The sequence below is a fragment of the Podarcis vaucheri genome, assembly GCF_965113315.1.
Source record: "Podarcis vaucheri genome assembly, chromosome: 15".
In the NCBI taxonomy this organism is placed as follows: domain Eukaryota; kingdom Metazoa; phylum Chordata; class Lepidosauria; order Squamata; family Lacertidae; genus Podarcis; species Podarcis vaucheri.
The window spans coordinates 11326782-11345930 of NC_138753.1; the positions used below are offsets into that span (position 1 = coordinate 11326782).

General features: G+C 45.3%; 1 protein-coding gene across 5 annotated transcripts in view; it reads right to left on the minus strand.

Annotated features, from left to right (window-relative positions):
* The window catches only part of AUTS2 (activator of transcription and developmental regulator AUTS2), a 679139-nt gene that overhangs the window by 541829 nt on the left and 118161 nt on the right, over positions 1-19149 (minus strand). For all 5 annotated transcript variants that reach the window (XM_082201187.1, XM_082201185.1, XM_082201186.1 and 2 more), the window contains exon 2: positions 7885-8094. In XM_082201187.1, the coding sequence (XP_082057313.1) occupies positions 7885-8094 (210 nt within the window). The remainder of the gene's footprint in view (positions 1-7884; positions 8095-19149) is intronic.

The window sequence follows — 19149 nt, forward strand, 5'->3', positions numbered from 1 at the left end:
TGCCTCCAAAAGCAGAGACAGAACAGAGCCATCATAGCTAGTAGCCACTGGTGATGAGCCACTCCATGAGACTGTCTAACTCTCTTTGAAAGCCAACCACATTCTTGGCCATCACTGCCTCTTTTAGCAGACCCTCCAAGTGTCCCTATTTTCCAAGGACAGTCCCAGATTTACAGAAGCTGTCCCAGTTTCTGATTTGATCCCAGAACGTCCTGCTTTTCTGTAGGATGTCCCTATTTTCAACAAAGAGATGTTGGAGGGTATGTGTAATGTGTAATTGCTCGTGCGTAAGTTGCCGCCACTCTCGGTGAGGTTGCCTGGAAAAACCTTTCCCTGGCTGGACAGTCCTGATTCCGCGTCTGTCTCAGTCACTGGCAGAATCCGTCAGTGGGCGTTTCCTGAACTTCTTCCAACATAAAAGTTCCTTGACGGATAGTCTCCGCCTAGCCTCCCTGCGTGGAAGTCTTCTGCACAGGGTGGGTGTGGGCAGTGGAGGACCAATGCTCTCCCCGCTGGTCTCTGGCGAAGAGTCCTGGAGCCATCCCTCCGAAGCCCGCCTCCGCCCGCCTTTCTCCCTGGTGTAATGCTGATTTCCTTCCCCGGTCACTGAGTCCCCTCCTTTCCTGCTGGGACCTTCTCCAGCCTCGCTCAGGAGCCCTTCCTCCACTCCTGACTGCGATGGCAGTTCCCTGACAGTATGGATTTATGTGACCCCCGAGCCAAGGAAATAGGTAACTATGCAACCTTTAGAAGACACCTGTATAGGGAAGCTTTTTTAATGCTTAATGTTTTTATATATGTTAGAAGCCGCCCAGAGTGCTGGGGCAACCGAGTCAGGTGGGTGAGGTATAAATATTATTATTATTATTATTATTATTATTATTGAAAAGGACATGCCTATTTTCATCGGGGAAATGCTGAAGGGTATGTTTTAGGAGTCAGTTCCATAACTACATGCTGTGTGAAGTAGTAAGCCCCTTTTCTTAACTCCCTTCCCTCATTTTCTTGTATACACATTTATTTTACTGTACATGCGCATGTCGGACGAAGGAAAGAAGTACAACAATGAGTCAGGCAAAGAGGAGACAAGCTCTGGTGCTCCCACTACAGGTGTGCAGGTTGCATTTGTGTTTCAGACTTCAAAACTCTTTCAGATTCATTGCAGAGTTGCAAAAAGAAAAAAAGTTACCTCACAACTTGCTTAAAGCTAGATTTTGAATTCAGTTTTACAGAACAACGGGAGATTTTTTTGGGGGAGGGGTCTTCCAATAAATTTATAGCTCCTGAAGAAGGAGTTTTGAACTCCAAAACTTGAAGAATAACCACAATGAATATCTTTCTTCTGTAAAAGCACTGGAGTTTGACTCTTCGTTGTCCGACGCCTTTGCGGGCATTATAGATTTATCTGATGTGGGTACCAAACAGCCAATACTCTGTTGAGTAAATTAGTCCCAATGGAAGACGGAGATTATCTGATTCACACCCACCCATACAGAATGCTTAAAAAAGGGGGTTCAGCTTATGCGCACCCCGAAAGAAAATGCGATGGAACTCAGATTCATCAGTCAAGCGATTCAGCTGCAAAACTGTAAAGGTGTGTCTGTGTGTTCACTTTATGTTTTTATATGTGTGTGTTTAATGTAAGCTATCATGGGCCAGATGGTAAGATACCAAACAGAATTAATTTAACACATTTTCTTCAAGATGTTACAATATTCAACAGCGTCTGCAATAAAGTCTCCTCCGCCTCCATCCAAGAAAAATTCAGCTCTGGTTCCTCCCACCAGCCCATATTTTATGTGAGGTATTTTGTTTCCATTTCTGATCAGAGCAGACAGTTGCGAACTCTAATACAGTGGTACCTCAGGTTACATACGCTTCAGGTTACAGAATCCGCTAACCCAGAAATAGTACCTCGGGTTAAGAACTTTGCTTCAGGTTGAGAACAGAAATCATGCTCCGGCAGCGTGGCAGCAGCAGGAGACCCCATTAGCTAAAGTGGTGCTTCAGGTTAAGAACAGTTTCAGGTTAAGAACAGACCTCCGGAACGAATTAAGTACTTAACCCGAGGTACCACTGTACTTTGTGTCTGCAACCTGACCCAGGTTCAGCCCTTAACATCGCCGGGTAGTGCTGGGAAGACCCCATGTCCAAAACCTCAGAGAGCCCCTGCCAGCCAGTGTAGTCAATAATGAGTTTGGCAGAACAATAGTCTGTCTCAGCTGCTTCCTGTGTCCATGTATGAATATCCAATAATTCTTACACTATAGCTGTTTGCTTTAGCAGAACAAAGAGTCGCACATGGCAGCAGTGGACAGCTTCCACCCCTTCTCCAAATTGTTTAGCGCCCCCCCCCCCCCCGCCCCAGCCAAAGTCCAAAAGCTACCTGCAAGCCATCAGTTCAAACCTCTGGCAAAAGTGATTCTTCCAGCTGTAATCTACTGGTCAAGGGAGGAAGATAACAAAGAGAAGTGACTCCTCCAATTACATTTGACTCCGGTCCCACCTGCAGTTAGTAGGCAGTCCCTGATATATTAACTGAGTGACAATGTGGCATTCATCAGGGGGGAAAGTTGGCCACACTTGTTATAGGAGAGACACAGGCATCATCGAGCATGTCACTGAGCAACACCCATATACAAACCTGTGATGGCCTGGGAATCAGATTCGGAGGCTGAACCTGAGGAATTCCAGCCTGCACAGGATTCTCTGCCTCCAGAACCAGCTGAATCTCGGCTGGGCCCTGAGCCTGAAGAGTCCTCACCTGTGCTGGATCCTCAGGTGCAGGCACCAGCTGAGTCTGCTCTGGCCCCTGAGGTGATGGAGGACCCATTGCCTGCAGGTGCTCCACTCTCAGCCCCGTCAGGGGAAGGTGAGGTTGCCTCTGGGTCCGGTAACCCTCCAGCCTCTCCTGAGCTGCAGAGGCTCAGGGCAGAGAGGCGGAGGGAACTAAGCTCCTGCAGGAGGAGTGCTCGCCTCCAGGCCAGGAGAGGCAAGTCACCTGAGGATCGGGTCTGCCCTATGCCTCGGGGGAGATAAAAGCCAGCCAGCACCAGTCCCAAGTTGCGGGAGCAACATTGTTGGTTGTCGGTTCCAGCCTGATCCCTGCTAGCTAGGAATAGATGGGAGTTGTAGCCCCAAAACAGCTGGAGAGCCAAGTTTGGGAAACACTGATCTAGACCACTACTCCTTATTCTAGTTGGTGGTGGATCTCCAAGTTCTTAAGCACTTGAGATCCTTATTAGGAACATAACTGGAACCTGCTGCATCAAGCCAGTGGCCCATCTTGTCTACCCATCTGCTCTAACCATGGCTGGCCGGCTGGCCCTATGGGAAGCCCGTAAACAGAACCTGAGCACAACAGCAGTGCCCTGGAGCATCCCAAAACTGCAATGTCTGCATGCATGCTAAACACTCCTACCCCCACCCTTGACCTTCCAACACTGAGTAGGACTAGGGCTTCCAAGCATGCTTAAAACATCTTGGATTATATTCCAGGGAGCTCTATATGCCTTTGACTGATAAATCCCTAGAAGGCAGGCATATACATTTGTTTCAGAGGGATTGGCAGGCAGCATAAATTCTGGTGGAGTCCAATCTTAAGTTAATAAGATTGTCAAAATAAAGCCAGGATAGAAGCCTGTGTATTTGATACAGTCACGTCAATCCGTTCTTCCCTCCTTCTCTGAAACCCACCCACTGCTTTCTTTTCAATTAGCAGTTCTTGGATGGGGAGTAATGAAAGCAGTTGCTAAAGAGCACTCACACGTCTACGTTGAGGCTGCAAATCCAAAACTTTAAATAGCATGTTGTAAATCGCTTGTCACTGCTGTCAACTTGCCTTGGAACAGCACAGCAAGACGCAATCCAAACTCATCAGCTTCACTTCCCCGCCCCAACTGTTGGCACAACCAATCAGACACTTCTCCCCTTCCCAGCTTCAATTTCTACTGTCTCACTAACACTCTACGAAGACAGGTGTGCCCCACCATTGACAAACAAAAGAAGGGGAGGAAGCAAAACGGTTTAATTCTCTCCCACACCTGGACCCAGTTTTGGCAGCTGAATCCTTGTCACACAACCCAGGCTGCATGCACACAACAGTTTATTCCATTTGGTGGGTGTTTCCCTAACGATCCATTTCCACCTTATCTTTGAGCTTTCACACAGTCGAAAAACCGCTTCTGGAAATATAGCAGAATGTTTCACAGGGTGAGGCAGGATGCACATCAGGCAGGGCTCTTTTGAGCATGGATCAAGCAACGAGGAAGATCTCCAGGTAGACTCTACACATGAGTAGCATCACTACCCCTCGTGGGGGGGAAATCCCATTGCTGAACTATGCCCTGTGTGAATAAGTACCGTATTTTTCGCTCTATAAGCCGCACCAGACCACAGGACGCACCTAGTTTTTGGAGGAGGAAAACAAGAAAAAAAATATTCTGAATCCCAGAAGCCAGAACAGCAAGAGGAATTGCTGCTTTCACTGCGCAGCAATCCCTCTTGCTGTTCTGGCTTCTGGGATAGCTGCTCAGCCTGCATTCGCTCCATAAGACGCACACACATTTCCCCTTACTTTTTATGAGGGGAAAAGTGTGTCTTATAGAGCGCAAAATACGGTACTTTCTTTTAACAGTCCTGAATCTCCCAACATTCAGCTTCGTTAGAGGTCCCTGAGTTCCAGTATGATGTGATAGGGAGATTATGCTCTTTCTCCAAACCATTCGCTGTTTTATACACCTCTCCAACCTGTCCCACTTTTCTCTAAATTCCTAAGCCTTCCAGATGTGTGTGTGTGTTGTGATGCACAAGCGCAATGCCCAGCTTTATATTATGAGGCACTTCTTGGGCAGATGGCTATCTTCAACACTTCCAAGGAAGCATTTCCTGAACAGTGGAAAGACCACTGCAGTCAGCACCAGGTGACATGGACATGCCTGGAGTCTGGCGTTACAGTTCATTAAAAGTGACACAATCCGACAAGGAACAAGATGAATTTCTCATTCTGACTGTGCGCCAAGTGATATTTCCTTCCTACTTGGAACTGCTCAAAACCTCCCGTCTTCTTTTCACAGGATTCTCAGATTTGGAACACCAGAACTCAAATATTGTGTTGGAAATATGGAATGTCACATACTGAATATTTACTGGGCTCTAACCAGATGCTACTATGTAGAGCTAAGAAGCACAGAAATAAAACAATTAATAATCATAATAATAAATGTGTTCTTATAATAAACTGTTCAGAACCGTTTCAGTATTTGCAGAAGTCTTTTTTTTTCTTTTTCATTTCAACCAATCCTTGCTTGTGCCTTCTGCCAGATATTCAGAGGGTGCTTTATGTTGTTGTGAGCAAACTTGCAAGACAAGAGGTTTGCTCATGTCCAGTTTGTTGGATCTACCTTTACATTAGACGAGGCTTCCTCAACCTTGGCCTTCCAGATGCTTTGAGACTACAATTCCCATCATCCCTGACTGCTGGTCCTGTTAGCTAGGGATCATGGGAGTTGTAGGCCAAAAACATCTGGAGGGCCGAGGAAGCCTACATCAGACCCTCCCTTAAGCAATATCAGAGAAACCTTTGCATGCTTTGGGGACTCCCAAGAAGCAAACTGTGCCAGAAAGCTTTTCTACAAAGATTCATAAGGCAGCTCACTTTGTTTCACATCAGGCAGGGCATTCAACACCACTGAGAGGTTGCATGTTGTGTCCAAATGAGAATAAGCAGGCATGCAATGTCTCTTCCTCTGTGAGGAAAGACAGCTTTGAGGGGAGAATATGGGAGAAATGGTTGGGATCAGATGCCTGGCCACCATCTCTCCACTTCTGAGTAGTTTCACCTTTCTACCCAAGTTCAAAATGCAGGTAAACTTGCATTTTGAAGAGTTTGGATTTGATATCCCGCTTTATCACTACCCAAAGGAGTCTCAAAGCAGCTAACATTCTCCTTTCCCTTCCTCCCCCACAACAAACACTCTGTAAGCTGAGTGGGGCTGAGAGACTTCACTTGCCCAAGGTCACCCAGCAACTGCATGTGGAGGAGCGGAGACGCGAACCCAGTTCACCAGATTACAAGTCCACCGCTCTTAACCACTACACCACACTGGCTCTTTGGATCTGATTTGGGCATGGACAATAACTTGTGGGGCCATTTGATGTCAAGGAGTGGCAAGTATACAAAGTATACAAAAGGTTAAGCAACCATCTCCTACTTGTTCATTTAAAATTTTCTTTGAATGGTGTTGCAGTTCCATGGTGAATGTTTGCGTCGATGCATGTACTTCCTAAGTGCGCTTGCGCACACGCACACCCATGAAGCCACTTTATACTAGAAACGATCACTATTATTTCAGAAACCATATGGTCATGACCCCCAAAAAAATTCCTACTTATTTATGAGCACTCCGTTAAGGGTTTGCCTGTAAGAAAAGGCGAAGGAAGATCATGGCTGTTCTCGCCATCATACGGCATGGCAGGGTAGCCAAGGGCTCCTGTGCTACAAACCAGCAAGTTCAACTCCCTGCACAAGCCAAGAGTGCATCCTCAGTACATAGAGATGTCATGCCAGCGTAGCATCTAGGCAACGTTTGTACTATGCACTACAACAACAGGTTAGGCACCTTCCTAAGATGCCATTTGTATTGTGCCTGTCAGCATCTGTTATGAGCCCTGCATCCAGCAGTGAACTGGACATGGAGGCTGCGGGGGCACCAGATATGGAGCAGGGTCTAGATCAGGGCTCAGAGCAGACTGCAGAAGATCACTGGAGGCAACTGCACCTGAGGCACTTGGACAATAACTCCCAGAGGAACCTCCCAGACCACCAGGGCCTATAAAGTCACAGCCCAGGCTCTCAGAGGCACTTTTCCTTGATCCTGAAGGACTAGATGCCTCCCACCACACATCACCAGTACAGCAGTACCAGGAGCACATCAGGAGAAGACTATGGAATGAAGGCGGAATGTCCTTCTTCAGGTCAGAAGGTTGGCCAGTTAAGGCCCTGAATTTCTCTCAAGGGGGTGGAGCCTGGAGGAGGTTGAGGACAGAGGCACCAAAGGCCTCAGGCTCCTCCCAAACTTTGTAAGAGAAAGCTCCTCACTTGGAGCCATCTGTGGTCGTAATGAACAAAGCCAAACTATGACCCGTTTCCTTAAAAAGAAATAAATTTTACAAAACCCTTTTGGAGGAAATGAAATTCTGATCCTACCAGGTGGGGAGGGAAAATGAAAATATAATATAATAAATAAAACCTCGACATTTGAAATAGGGTGCTATTTGTCCATCTAAAATCACCATTGGAAACAGTCATTTCTGTACCCTGAAATCTCCAGCTCATCTGTCCGTGTATGTTCATTAGTTAGTTTTCCCTTTTTTCTCCTTTAATTGCCAACCCCTGGGATTTTAGTAAAAAAATATTTAAAACAACAACATTGCTGTTGTACAAATGCAATGGATGTATCTCGTGGGGAGGAATCCAGCAGATACAGATCCCAGAAGCAATCCTGCTTACAAACTCATTTGCATGCACCACCTTCTGGCAAGGCGCTCAACACCATTCCCCTAGAGCTGTGGCCTCTTTGTTGCCCCCCTAGGCCACCTGTAATACTGAGACAACGCTAGTCCCATCAGTTCCATTGACTGGAGTAGCAACTCATTTACATTTAGGAATCATTAAACCAGAGAAACACCCAAGACAACATCAGCCCAACTTTGACTCAACATTCCATTCCCATCTTGACAAAGAGGCAACCTCAAGGGCCCGACCCCAAGAGGAGAAAGACGTTGCAGCAGAAACCAGGAGGGAAAACAATGCCAGAAATAGCAAACAGATAAATAAGAGAAATAAGGCCATCCCACTCCAATACATTTTTCAACGCTTCCTACCTGACTGAGGCCTTTCAGGAACTTCTTCCTTTTCCTGAGATGTTGGCAAAGGTTGCGGTCATTCTCCCGGTCTGAGCTGTAGTGGCGATGGTGCAGTCTGTTCTTTTTCAGGTGGTACGGCAGTCCATTAGTGAGCACGTCCCGTTTCTTCTTCACAAAGGGGTCCAGGGGCTTCTCCATGAGGTCATGAGGCTTCACCACAACCTCCTTCTGCATGGTTAGGAGGGGAGAAAGAGAAAGAAATCCTGTTGTTGTTTTGGAACACTATCAGCTACAAGTGCAAGGTTTTAGCGAATCCAGCTAAGCTTTCAAGTTCAGTAACACGGTGGCCAACTTTTAAACTAGATCCTGCAGCTGCCGTAGCTTAGTGGGGAGCAAATGCACACGGGAAAGTCACTTTTGCCATTCCAAGAGTGGTTTATCAATCAACACCATTTCCCAGGTAACTCTAGTTCTGCGAGGGGAATAGGGACCTTCTTACAACTCACAGCACTCTTAACAAACAGCAGTCCCCCCGGATTCTTTGGAAGAAGCTCTGACAGTTGAAAGGGTTAACTTGGGACCCATCAGCACTAATCAATCTGGAATAGTCATGGGAGACCCCATTTTGGCGAAGTCATGCCTCTCTGCTCCACACCTTATGCCATCAGGCGTGGAGCAGATAGGGGCATGGCTGAACTTCAAATCAGTTGGTTCTGATGACAGTAAGAGCTGTTCGACAGTGGAATTTGCTGCCAAGGAGTGTGGTGGAGTCTCCTTCTTTGGAGGTCTTTAAGCAGAGGCTTGGCAACCATATGTCAGGAGTGCTCTGATGGTGTTTCCTGCTTGGCAGGGGGTTGGACTCGATGGCCCTTGTGGTCTCTTCCAACTCTATGATTCTATGATTCTAGGTCAGACTCCTATGTATAGTTTGCTCTAGCGAGCTTAGTTTGGTCAGAATCGAATACAGTGGTACCTCGGGTTAAGTACTTAATTCGTTCCGGAGGTCCGTTCTTAACCTGAAACTGTACCACTTTAGCTAATGGGGCCTCCTGCTGCCACCGTGCCGCCACCGCACAATTTCTGTTCTCATCCTGAGGTAAAGTTCTTAACCCAAGGTACTACTTCTGGGTTAGCGGAGTGTTTGTAACCCGAGGTGTTTGTAACCCGAGATACCACTGTATACACTTCCAGAGTTAATGCTAAATTACTTCTGGTTAATGAGTCACCATAGGGCTGTTAAAATTTGTGTCCTAGGCTTTTTAGACTTGTCGCAGTGGAAGACGGGAGTGCCTGGCGTGCTCTGGTCCATGGGGTCGTGAAGAGTCGGACACGACTAAACAACAACAACAACAACAACAACAACAACTACAACACATATGTTATCTGAAACCACAGGGCCACATTGGTTGCCAGAGGAGATTTTTCCCCTCAGCACTCCTGGAGTGGCTCCAGGAGTGTGGCTCCAAGCTAACACTGTTGCCTCCTCTGTCACCGAGGACACGGAGACACCAATGCCATTGTGAAGAGACGTTTCATGGCCAGCCCACCAGGCGGAGTTCTTTTTGCTCCCTCAGGCGAAATATGCCTCTTGCTTGCCATGCTGAGGCCATGCCCACTCCACTTCCTCCTAACAGGAGCCCAGGGAGGATGTCAACTGTTGGATCAATGTGTTCGCTTGCGCAGCTATGTCTTTGCACCTGCTTATGTATCACACTGATCTCAGCATGAAAGGTTTTGACAGAAAATGTAATCCGAGTCCAAGCCCTTCATCCAGTGGGAGCCAGGACAAAGGCTGGACTTAACGCTTATCTAAGATCTCAAATATCACAAGTGTTACTCCCAATGGCAAGCAAGGAAGGAACAAGTTCTGCCGTTAAAGGTCACCTACCGATAAGACAAAAAGAATGGCTAATCCGGCAAAAAGTAAACATGAACCACTGGGGGAGGGGAGACTTATCACCACTTTGTAATACAACAAAAAAAGTAACCCAAACAGGAAAATATATAGACACATAATCCAAAAAGACAGGATGAGACATCCATGGCCAAATCAGAAGATAGTTTAATGGGCATGCTGCTATCTAGCCCCTTTATTCATATAGGCCACCAGAGACATGGTCCTTAATCAAAGTATAAATCCAGTCCAAGGCAGAGGTTTACAAAATGACAGAGGTGCCCTGGCATTAACCTTTTCCATGCAGTGAAATTTCAACTCTATCTGGCTGTGCTGGGAGATCATAAAAGTGGGGAACAAAAAAAGAAATTGCATCCTGTGAGGCACTATGCTCTCAAGTTCTGACTCTTCTTCATCTGGGGCCCACTAGACCTGCAGAACCAGCCACTATGATGAGTACAAAGCACACTATAGGTCAGCCATGATGGATTAAACTGGATGACCCCGTGTCATCTCGGTATCATGTCTGTTATAAGCTGCCTGGATCTTGGTGCTGTTTGCTAAGACCTTGGCATCCTCAGCTGAAAAACAGGCATGAACCCAGAGCAAATGGCACAGCAAGGGAGTAGTGGGGTGTGTCATGGTGCCTCGGGTGGAGAACCGCTGGTGAAGCAAGGATCCCAGTTTCCCTGCCCCCAGGTACATTAGGGTAATTGGTTACCTACCTCAATCATAGAATTGTAACATTGGGTGGGACCCTGACGATCATCTAATCCAACCCCCTGCAGTGCAGGAATATGCAACTGTCCCATACGGGGATCAAACCTGCAAGCTTGGAGTTATCAGCACCACGCTTTAACCAACTGAGCTAACAAAAGTAATACAAAAGGAAGGAAAAGGTGTACAGAGAACCCCCCTCTTCCTCAGTGTGCCTGGACACCCACCCACCTAATAAACAACTGTGATTGATCCAGTTGCCTTCCTCACCACATACACCATCTTACATGGGCACTGAACGAAGCAAATATATTATGGGTTGCATACATTATGTTGCTCCTCACTAGGGGCTACTTCCTCATGAACTGGAAGAACTTGCAATGGGTGTGTGTGTGTGTGTGTGTGTGTGTGTGTGTGTGTGTGTGTTAGAATCATAGAATCATAGAGTTGGAAGGGACCCTGTCCCATACGGGAATCGAACCTGCAACCTTGGCATTATCAGCACCACACTCTAACCAACTGAGCTATCCAAGTTGCAAGGCTTTGTGGGCCAGCCCTGCTGTCAGACCATAGGCCCACCATCCACACATTCAGCCAGCAGATGAAGAGGGTCTGCACCCATTCAGCGAGTCTCTCCCCTCACAGGGCTTTCTTTCACATGTCCAGATGTGATCAGTTCATATAAGCAGAATCAGCTTAGTGTGGAAGGAAAATGTTCTCTATTTAAATATGCATTTATTGAATCCATCAGGGTGAATAGTAAAGTTTATAAAACACTGTGCAGACATGGCAGAGGGAGAGATCAATAGAGAGATGATTGCTGAGTAAATGGAGAATTAGATGTCAGATTTATCCCTAAACAGATTGAACGAAATGCTCTGTGATAACCCGGTAAGATGCACCATCGATACCTTTAATTCATAATCTATGATTTCAGAATTTACTTAACTTGCAGGAAAGACGTCTCGATTTGTTAAACAGAAAAGCCTGAAATGGCTACAAGGGAAGGGGTCCCAGCCTACCAGTGCCTGAAAGGAAGACTGTTTGGCAGGACTTAAAAGTTTCTGGCTGGAAATTCAAGCTATCAGATACTAAGGCCAGATACACACCTTATATTTAAAGCATCATTATACCCCTTAAACAATCATGACTTTCCCCCAAAGAATCCTGGAGAATCCTTTGCCCCCAAGAATTCTTAGGAAACCCAAATTCCCCTCACAGAGCTACAATTCCCTAGGAAGAGAGGTTGATTGCATACCCATCAAGTGTCCTGGAAAAAAGGGGACGTCCCATTTTTCCCCCCTGTGCTAGATTGCAGCAGATATTTTGAGTGCCAAGTTTTCACCTCTAAAAAGCACTTTCACCGGGGGCTGCACAAGAGCACACCCTGAAAAGTGCAGTGTGTGTGTTTTTAGCGAGATCATGGTGCAGGTCACGTGACTTGCTGTGGCACATGTCCCGACAGACGCACATCCCAAGTTTTGATCTGAAAAAGCTGGAACAGTATGTGATTGTTAAATCACTCTGGGAATGAGGGGTCTATGAAGGGCATGGGGGACATCTGAGTACCCTTAAACTACAGCCCCAAGGTTCCATCCCCAGCAGCTTCAATTAAAAGACTCAGAGAGCAGGTGATGAGAAATATATTTCTCTCCTTAAGACTGCTGGACCATTAAGAGGAGAGGGAAGACAAAACCTCAGCAGTACAGCATCTGCTCTGCATGCAAAAAGTCCCCAACATTTCCAATTAGGACTGGGGGAGAACCCTGCCTGAAACCCGGAGGGTTGCTGAAAGTCATTGGTAGGAACTTCAGAAGCTGCCTATCTAGCTCATCATTATTTACACTGACTAGAAGCAGCTCTCCATGAAATGAGGCATGGTTCTGTCTCAGAGCCCTGCCTGGAGATAAAATCTGGGACCTTCTGCATGTAAAGATGTTCTACAGGGAACAGAGCAGACTATGCTGAGCTAAACAGATAAATAGCCTGGCCTGGTGTAAGGCAGCTCCCTCTGTTTCTATGTGGCTGCAGGGAGGAGAGTGTTCACAACACTGGGTTATGTGAGCGGACTTCATCATTACGGAACCCACAAGCTAATCAATGTGTGCAAATGCCACTTGAAAATGATCTACCGCTTTGCCACTTCTTTGCTGCCTACCCAAAGAAATGAGCTCATCACAAAGACTGGATGGCTCTATCTAGTAATTCTACCCCAGAGGCACTGGGTGAATTCTTTCTGAGAGCAATCGAGAAATTACAAGCCCAACTGAAGTCTCTGATAATGCCACTTCACCAATTAACCCACTTTCATTTCTGAGAAATAGCTAGCATAAAGGAATGTCTGGTGTGTGGGTGTGGGTCTCCCCCCCCACACACACACACACTTTTATGTACTGAAATTTTAACTATTAAAGTGTAGGGTTGCCATATTTCTAGAAGACAAATTCAGGACACAAAAGCTGGTGAGCTTTTGGGGGGGAATGAAACTCAAAGATGGTGAGCTTGGTTCTGTGCCCCATTATGCCAGTCCCCTTAAATCCTGCCTCCACCCATGACCCTTTCCCCTGATAATTACCTATCAGTTACAGTGGTACCTCGGGTTACAGACGCTTCAGCTTACAGACGCTTCAGGTGACAGACTCCACTAACATAGAAATAGTACCTCAGGTTAAGAACTTTACCTCAGGATGAGAACAGAAATTGCGTGGGGGCAGCAGCGGGAGGCCCCGTTGGCTAAAGTGGTGCCTCAGGTTAAGAACAGTTTCAGGTTAAGAACGGACCTCCAGAACGAATTAAGTTCTTAACCTGAGGTACCACTGTATTTTAAGCCTCCACACCCCCAACTGCTCCCTGCAGCTGGAACAGCCCTGGTTCCTGTTATAAGTGGATTGGGTCCTCCTTAAAGGGCCAGTCATATCAGAAGCCATTCTGCCCGCAGATCTTCGCAGGGGAGTTTTGAACTAGGCTCTCGCTCACAACCCTCTACTCTTTTCACAACCCAGGAATCTCATCCCCAGAAGGGAACCTCCCCACACACCGGTGAGCTGAAAGAGGCATAAGCTCCCACCTAGATCTAAAATTCTGCAACGAAAACAAATCACCATTATTCTAAAAGTCATAAGGAGGGTGGGAAGAAAGGGAAAGAGCTGTTGTTGTTGTTGTCCCCCCCCTCCCCGCGCTTTGCTCCCAGCTGATCAACCCAAGAGCAAACGGAGCACAAGCACTATTTGGAAGGCAATATTATGGTCCTAGTAGTAGTAGATTAATGAATGTAATTATCTCCCATTGTGAAAGAGCAAGCTGCAAGGCCTATAATTTATAGGGTGCTATAAAGTTCTAATGTGTTTTTACGTCCATAAGCTGCTTAACCATAATCTAATGCATTTGCGCCCAACCCTCTTCCTAAGTGGTTTTCAGCCATGCAATGAGAATAAATCCCTCCAACCCGGCCACTTTCGCCTGGTGTTACTCCACTGGATAAACCAACCTTTCAGCTGGGCATTGGGAAGGCAAAAATACACGGGAGCACAAGAACTGCTTTCACTGATTTGGCTGAAGGCCAGAAGGCCAGGATTTATATATATATATAAAAGCAACAAAGCACACACAGTTAGATACATGGAAATGCATGACAAATCGAGCAGCCCTTCCAGGGAAAGGGTGCCTCTGCTGCTCAGATTGTCAAATGAGATTTCCAGTGGTTCCCTTTTTAAAAAAGCTTGGGGTGTCCTGGTTTTTAGTTTTTGAAATATGGCAACCCTAGAAAAGCAGATTTTTTAAAAAAAAATGGTTATAAGCATCTTTGATTTCTATCACAAACCTGCATTACGTAGAACATCAGAATATCTCACACCTGTGTTACATAGAACATCAGTGCAACCCAAAATATGTACTTGCATATTTTATTAAATGTGTTCACCCCGTAAATTGAGTCCATTTGCATCTCTCCACAGTACTAACCACTCCCCTGACTCTGATTATCTGAGACTTGACCTCCAATTCTCAGATAATCAGATGGTTAAGAATATTGATGTACAACAACAAAAAAGATGTCAATTAGAGATTACCGGTAATTTGTAATATACGCATCAATGGGAAAACATCATGGACTTCTCTAAGAACGGAAGTAGGAAATCAGTCTTTGGGGGGAAATGTGTAAAATTAATTCCAATCTGGCAATGATCTTTAACAAATTTGGAAAACCAATAGAAATTACTTGTGGGGGTGTCCTGTTACCATTCAGATATTCCTGCCCCTCTTTTAAAGGTAAAGGGTAAAGGGACCCCTGACCATTAGGTCCAGTCGTGACCAACTCTGGGGTTGCGGCACTCATCTCGCTTTACTGGCCGAGGGAACCGGCGTACAGCTTCCGGGTCATGTGGCCAGCATGACTAAACACACAGAAATGCCGTTTACCTTCCCGCCGGAGCGGTACCTAGCAATACTCACAGCACCCTTAACAAACTACAACTCTTAGAATTCTTTAGGGGAAGTCCTGACTGCTGAACATGGCAACATAGTGCTTTACCTGCTTCCTTGCGGGACATTTTCCGGGTCATGTGGCCAGCAGGACTAAGCTTTTTCTGGCGAACCAGAGCAGTGCATGGAAATGTCATTTATCTTCCCACCAGAGTGGTACCTATTTATCTACCTGCACTTTGATGAACTGCTAGGTTGGCAGGAGCAGGGACCGAGCAACAGGAGCTCACCCCATTGCGGGGATTCGAACCGCCGACCTTCTGATCGGCAAGTCCTAGGCTCTGTGGTTTAACCCACAGCACCACCCGCATCCCTTGCCCCTCTTTTAGAGAATACTTCATTATTATTTTTTCCCCTGCCTTGATTTTGCCAGCAGTCAATAGGATGGAGAATTTGAGGGAGGTCATTTTTGCACAACCCGACCCCACCACACCCCACACCACAAATATTAAAAAAAACTGACTTGCATTCAAATTACTTTGCAAGACCCTCATCATCTTATCCCTCCCCCCCAATTAATAATCTGACGTACATGCATTTGAAACCCTAGCTTCAAATAAAACATCCATTAAAGATAATTTGAACAAGGGAACAAACAATCTTAAAAGCAAATCTTCTCAATGCCGAAGCGCAAGCCATTACATGGGCAGACTGCATGCGAGGGAAGAGCAGGCCAGGCTAAAAAGCTCACTGAGGATAAATTAGAAACATAGTCAATAAATAATGGATGCATATATATATTTCCCCAACTGAAAATGGATGGCTTTGAATCTTCCATGGGAACAAGAGGGTACGCTTCGGATTTGGTTAGGGACTAGAACAACTTGCTTGAAAGCGGTGTCCATTCATAAGGTCAGGAGGATTTCATTCCCTTATGTAGCCTCAGGCTGGATCTACTGTACACTGACATGTTTAACAATATTTCCCCCGATTAGAACAATATTCTACCTCCAACAACAGAGGTAGAATGTAGCTATCATGCTGCCTTTTAAAAACATCACTGAGGCCACTAAGAGACAGGTACAGGTGTTGGCTAACAGGGCCCTGCTGATTGGTGAACCAGCTCTTTGGCTGCCGTGAAAATATCAGGCAAAGGAAGTGATGTCAGGGCTGGCTCAAGTGGCTCCCCCTCCACTTCTGGGTTGTCCAGCGCCACCAGCGCATGGCTCGAGTCCTGCCCCCCACATCTCTCTTGTTGGACTCTTCCTTCCTCTCCGACAGAGGTTGCCCATCTCTAACCTCTTGGATTGCTGCTACAGGACTCATGACACAGAACATGCTTTGCATGCAGGTCTCAGATTCAAACTCTGGCATCTCAAGTTGGAAAGATCTGAAACCTGTCCTGTCTGAAACCATGGAAGAGTCACTGTTGGTCAGCGTAGCTCAGCCTCTCTCAACTTGGAGCCCTCTAGATGTGGCTAAAACTCCCATCATCCTTCAGCCATAGGACCTATTGGCTGGGGCTGACAGGAACTGTTGCCCAGCAACATCTTGGGGGCAGCAGGTTGAAGAAAGTTGACACAGTCAATACCAAGCTGAGGATGTAACAGTTTCCTATGGTTTGCAAGGTAATTCTGAGACCTAGAGTGTCTTCCTTAGTACCTCAAAAACTTTTGATACTCTTTACCTCCAGATTAGTTTTGGTAAGCAGTAGGGAATGGAAGGATCTGTCAATTTCAGTTCTGTTTTTCCTTTTTCCAGTTTTAAATTCAGCTTGTCTTTCTGTAGCAATTTGCATTTAAAAAATTATCATAAAAATTCATCAGCATACAATATTTCTGATAAGCAATTATGAAAAACAGATATGAATAGTGAAATAGATAAATATGTAATCAAAGCTAAATGGAATTGGCGGGAAGTCAATGGAATTAAAAGACTGTGAAAGCGTGTAACAGATATTGATAATACTTTTGTTTTGTTCTTTTTTATTGTTCTTTTGTTCTTTTTATGGATAACTGTGATTTTGTGTTATGTTTTTCTAAGTTTAATAAAGCATTTTAAAAAAGAAAAAAAAGAAAATTCACCAGCATTTTAGTGCAAACCTCTCCTAAATAACACATTTTTATACGCAGTTTATCACTAATGCCCATGCTTTTGCAAGCCGATTCCCCTAATACCATACATTATACTACAAAACTACAAAATTCGTAGAAATGCAAATTTCTAAGGACAGCTGCATTCTGGTTCACATATTGTTTCAGGTAGTGCGAATTTGACAAATTTGGCTTTAAATGCAAACTGCATAATAATAAAAAATAATTTCTTCACCCCACCAAGCAGTATCATTTTGCCCAATCTGAGCAGGGATGTTTCTGAATAAACATTACAGTAAGGGGCTAGGGAAGTGGGGAAACTTCAGTAGTATAAAGGAAATGATCATTTATCTAAATTAACATTCCACTCCAGATGAAGCAATTAATTAGGGGAAAGAAAACAAATCTTAGCACTTTGCTCTGATAATTAACCATGCTAAGTCTTCCATTGAAAATACTACTGTACACTGGGAAAAGGAATGTTCAGTCGTTTGATGCTACTCTTAACACGAACACCCACCACACTGTGCAATAATTCCACCAGGAACTAAAACCAAGACAGCCTGCTAGCAAGAGAGACTGCTCAGCCTCTGCTAAACTGTTGGCGGTCACAGAGGAAGCCACTTTAAAGTGATGAATTATTGTTTGGGTGCTCTAAGCCCCTTTATTCGTTCAGTTTGGGGAAACTGAAGGTGCTGTAGTCTACATGCTTGCCTTTCCAATGTCTGTAGAAAGCTGCTGTGCATTCATTTGCAAAGCTGTAGCCCGGGGAGAGAACTGAAAGTATCCAAGCTCTCTCTCTCTTCAGGCACTGCAAAGAGCATATAGTTCCAGGTGGAGCCTGCCATCAACACCGCTGGCCCATGTGTACATGGATGCTGTTGTTGTTGCAACGCGCTCTGTGTGGGGCTAACTTTGAAGGTGAGCCGGAAACTACAATTAATCCAGAATGCAGCAGCTAGACTGGTGACTGGGAGCAGCCGCCCAGACCATATAACACTGGTCCTGAAAGACCTACATTGGCTCCCAGTATGTTTCAGAGCACAATTCAAAGTGTTGGTGCTGACCTTTCAAGCCCTGGACAACCTCGGCCCTGTAAACCTGAAGGAGTGTCTCCATCCCCATCATTCAGCCCAGACACTGAGGGCCTTCTGGTGTTTCCCTCGCTGTGAGAAGTGAGGTTACAGGGAACGAGGCAGAGGGCCTTCTCGGTAGTGGCGGCTGACCTATGGAACGTCCTCCCATCAGATATCAAGGAAATAATCTGGCTTTTAGAAGACATCTGAAGGCAGCCCTGTTTAGGGAAGTTTTTAATGTTTGATGTTTTATCGTGTTTTTAATATTCTGTTGGAAGCTGCCCAGAGTGGCTGGGGAAACCCAGCCAGATGGGCAGGGTATAGATAATAATTTGTTGTTGTTGCATTTATATCCCTGCTTTTCTCCAAAGAGCTCAAGGTGGTGTACAGACAACTCCCTCTCTCCATTTTTTTCTCACAACAATTCTTCTGATCTTGGTTAGGGTGGAAGATCATGACTAGCCCAACATCACCCAAAGGGCTTCATAGCTTAGTGGAGAATTGAACCCTGGTCTCTCAGGTTCTAGCCCAGCCATCTAACCACTGCTCCACCCAGGCTTTCAGTTCACCTTGCATCAAGTTCATATTAATTTACATGGCCCTTAACATCCTGGGTCTAGGATACCTTAAGAGGCACCTCATTCCTTAAGTCACTGTCTCATTGCTGAGATCTTCAGGAGAGCCTCTCTTAGTGGGTTTCCCATAATATTTCATTTCATTTCACTTTTAATTTGTATATCACCTTTCCATACACAAGGCAGTTTACAAGCTGAAGAAACAGCAAAGATTGCACACCTTATAACAATCTGACGATCCAATACAAAAAATGTCATAATAAAAACATAACTTTAAAATAAACAACTTATATCAAATAAAGTAATATTAAATAATCAATTGGAATATAATAGTCCTCCATGAAATTAAAGACCAGCAACAAACAATTAAACAGAAATCCACTCTAAACAATTGCAATAAATAATTTCTAAACTATAATCAATAAAAGCAACAGAAAATCACAGTGCATAAATAACCCAATACAAACTGAGACGCAAAGACACAGGACTGATGAAATTATTTTAAAAAT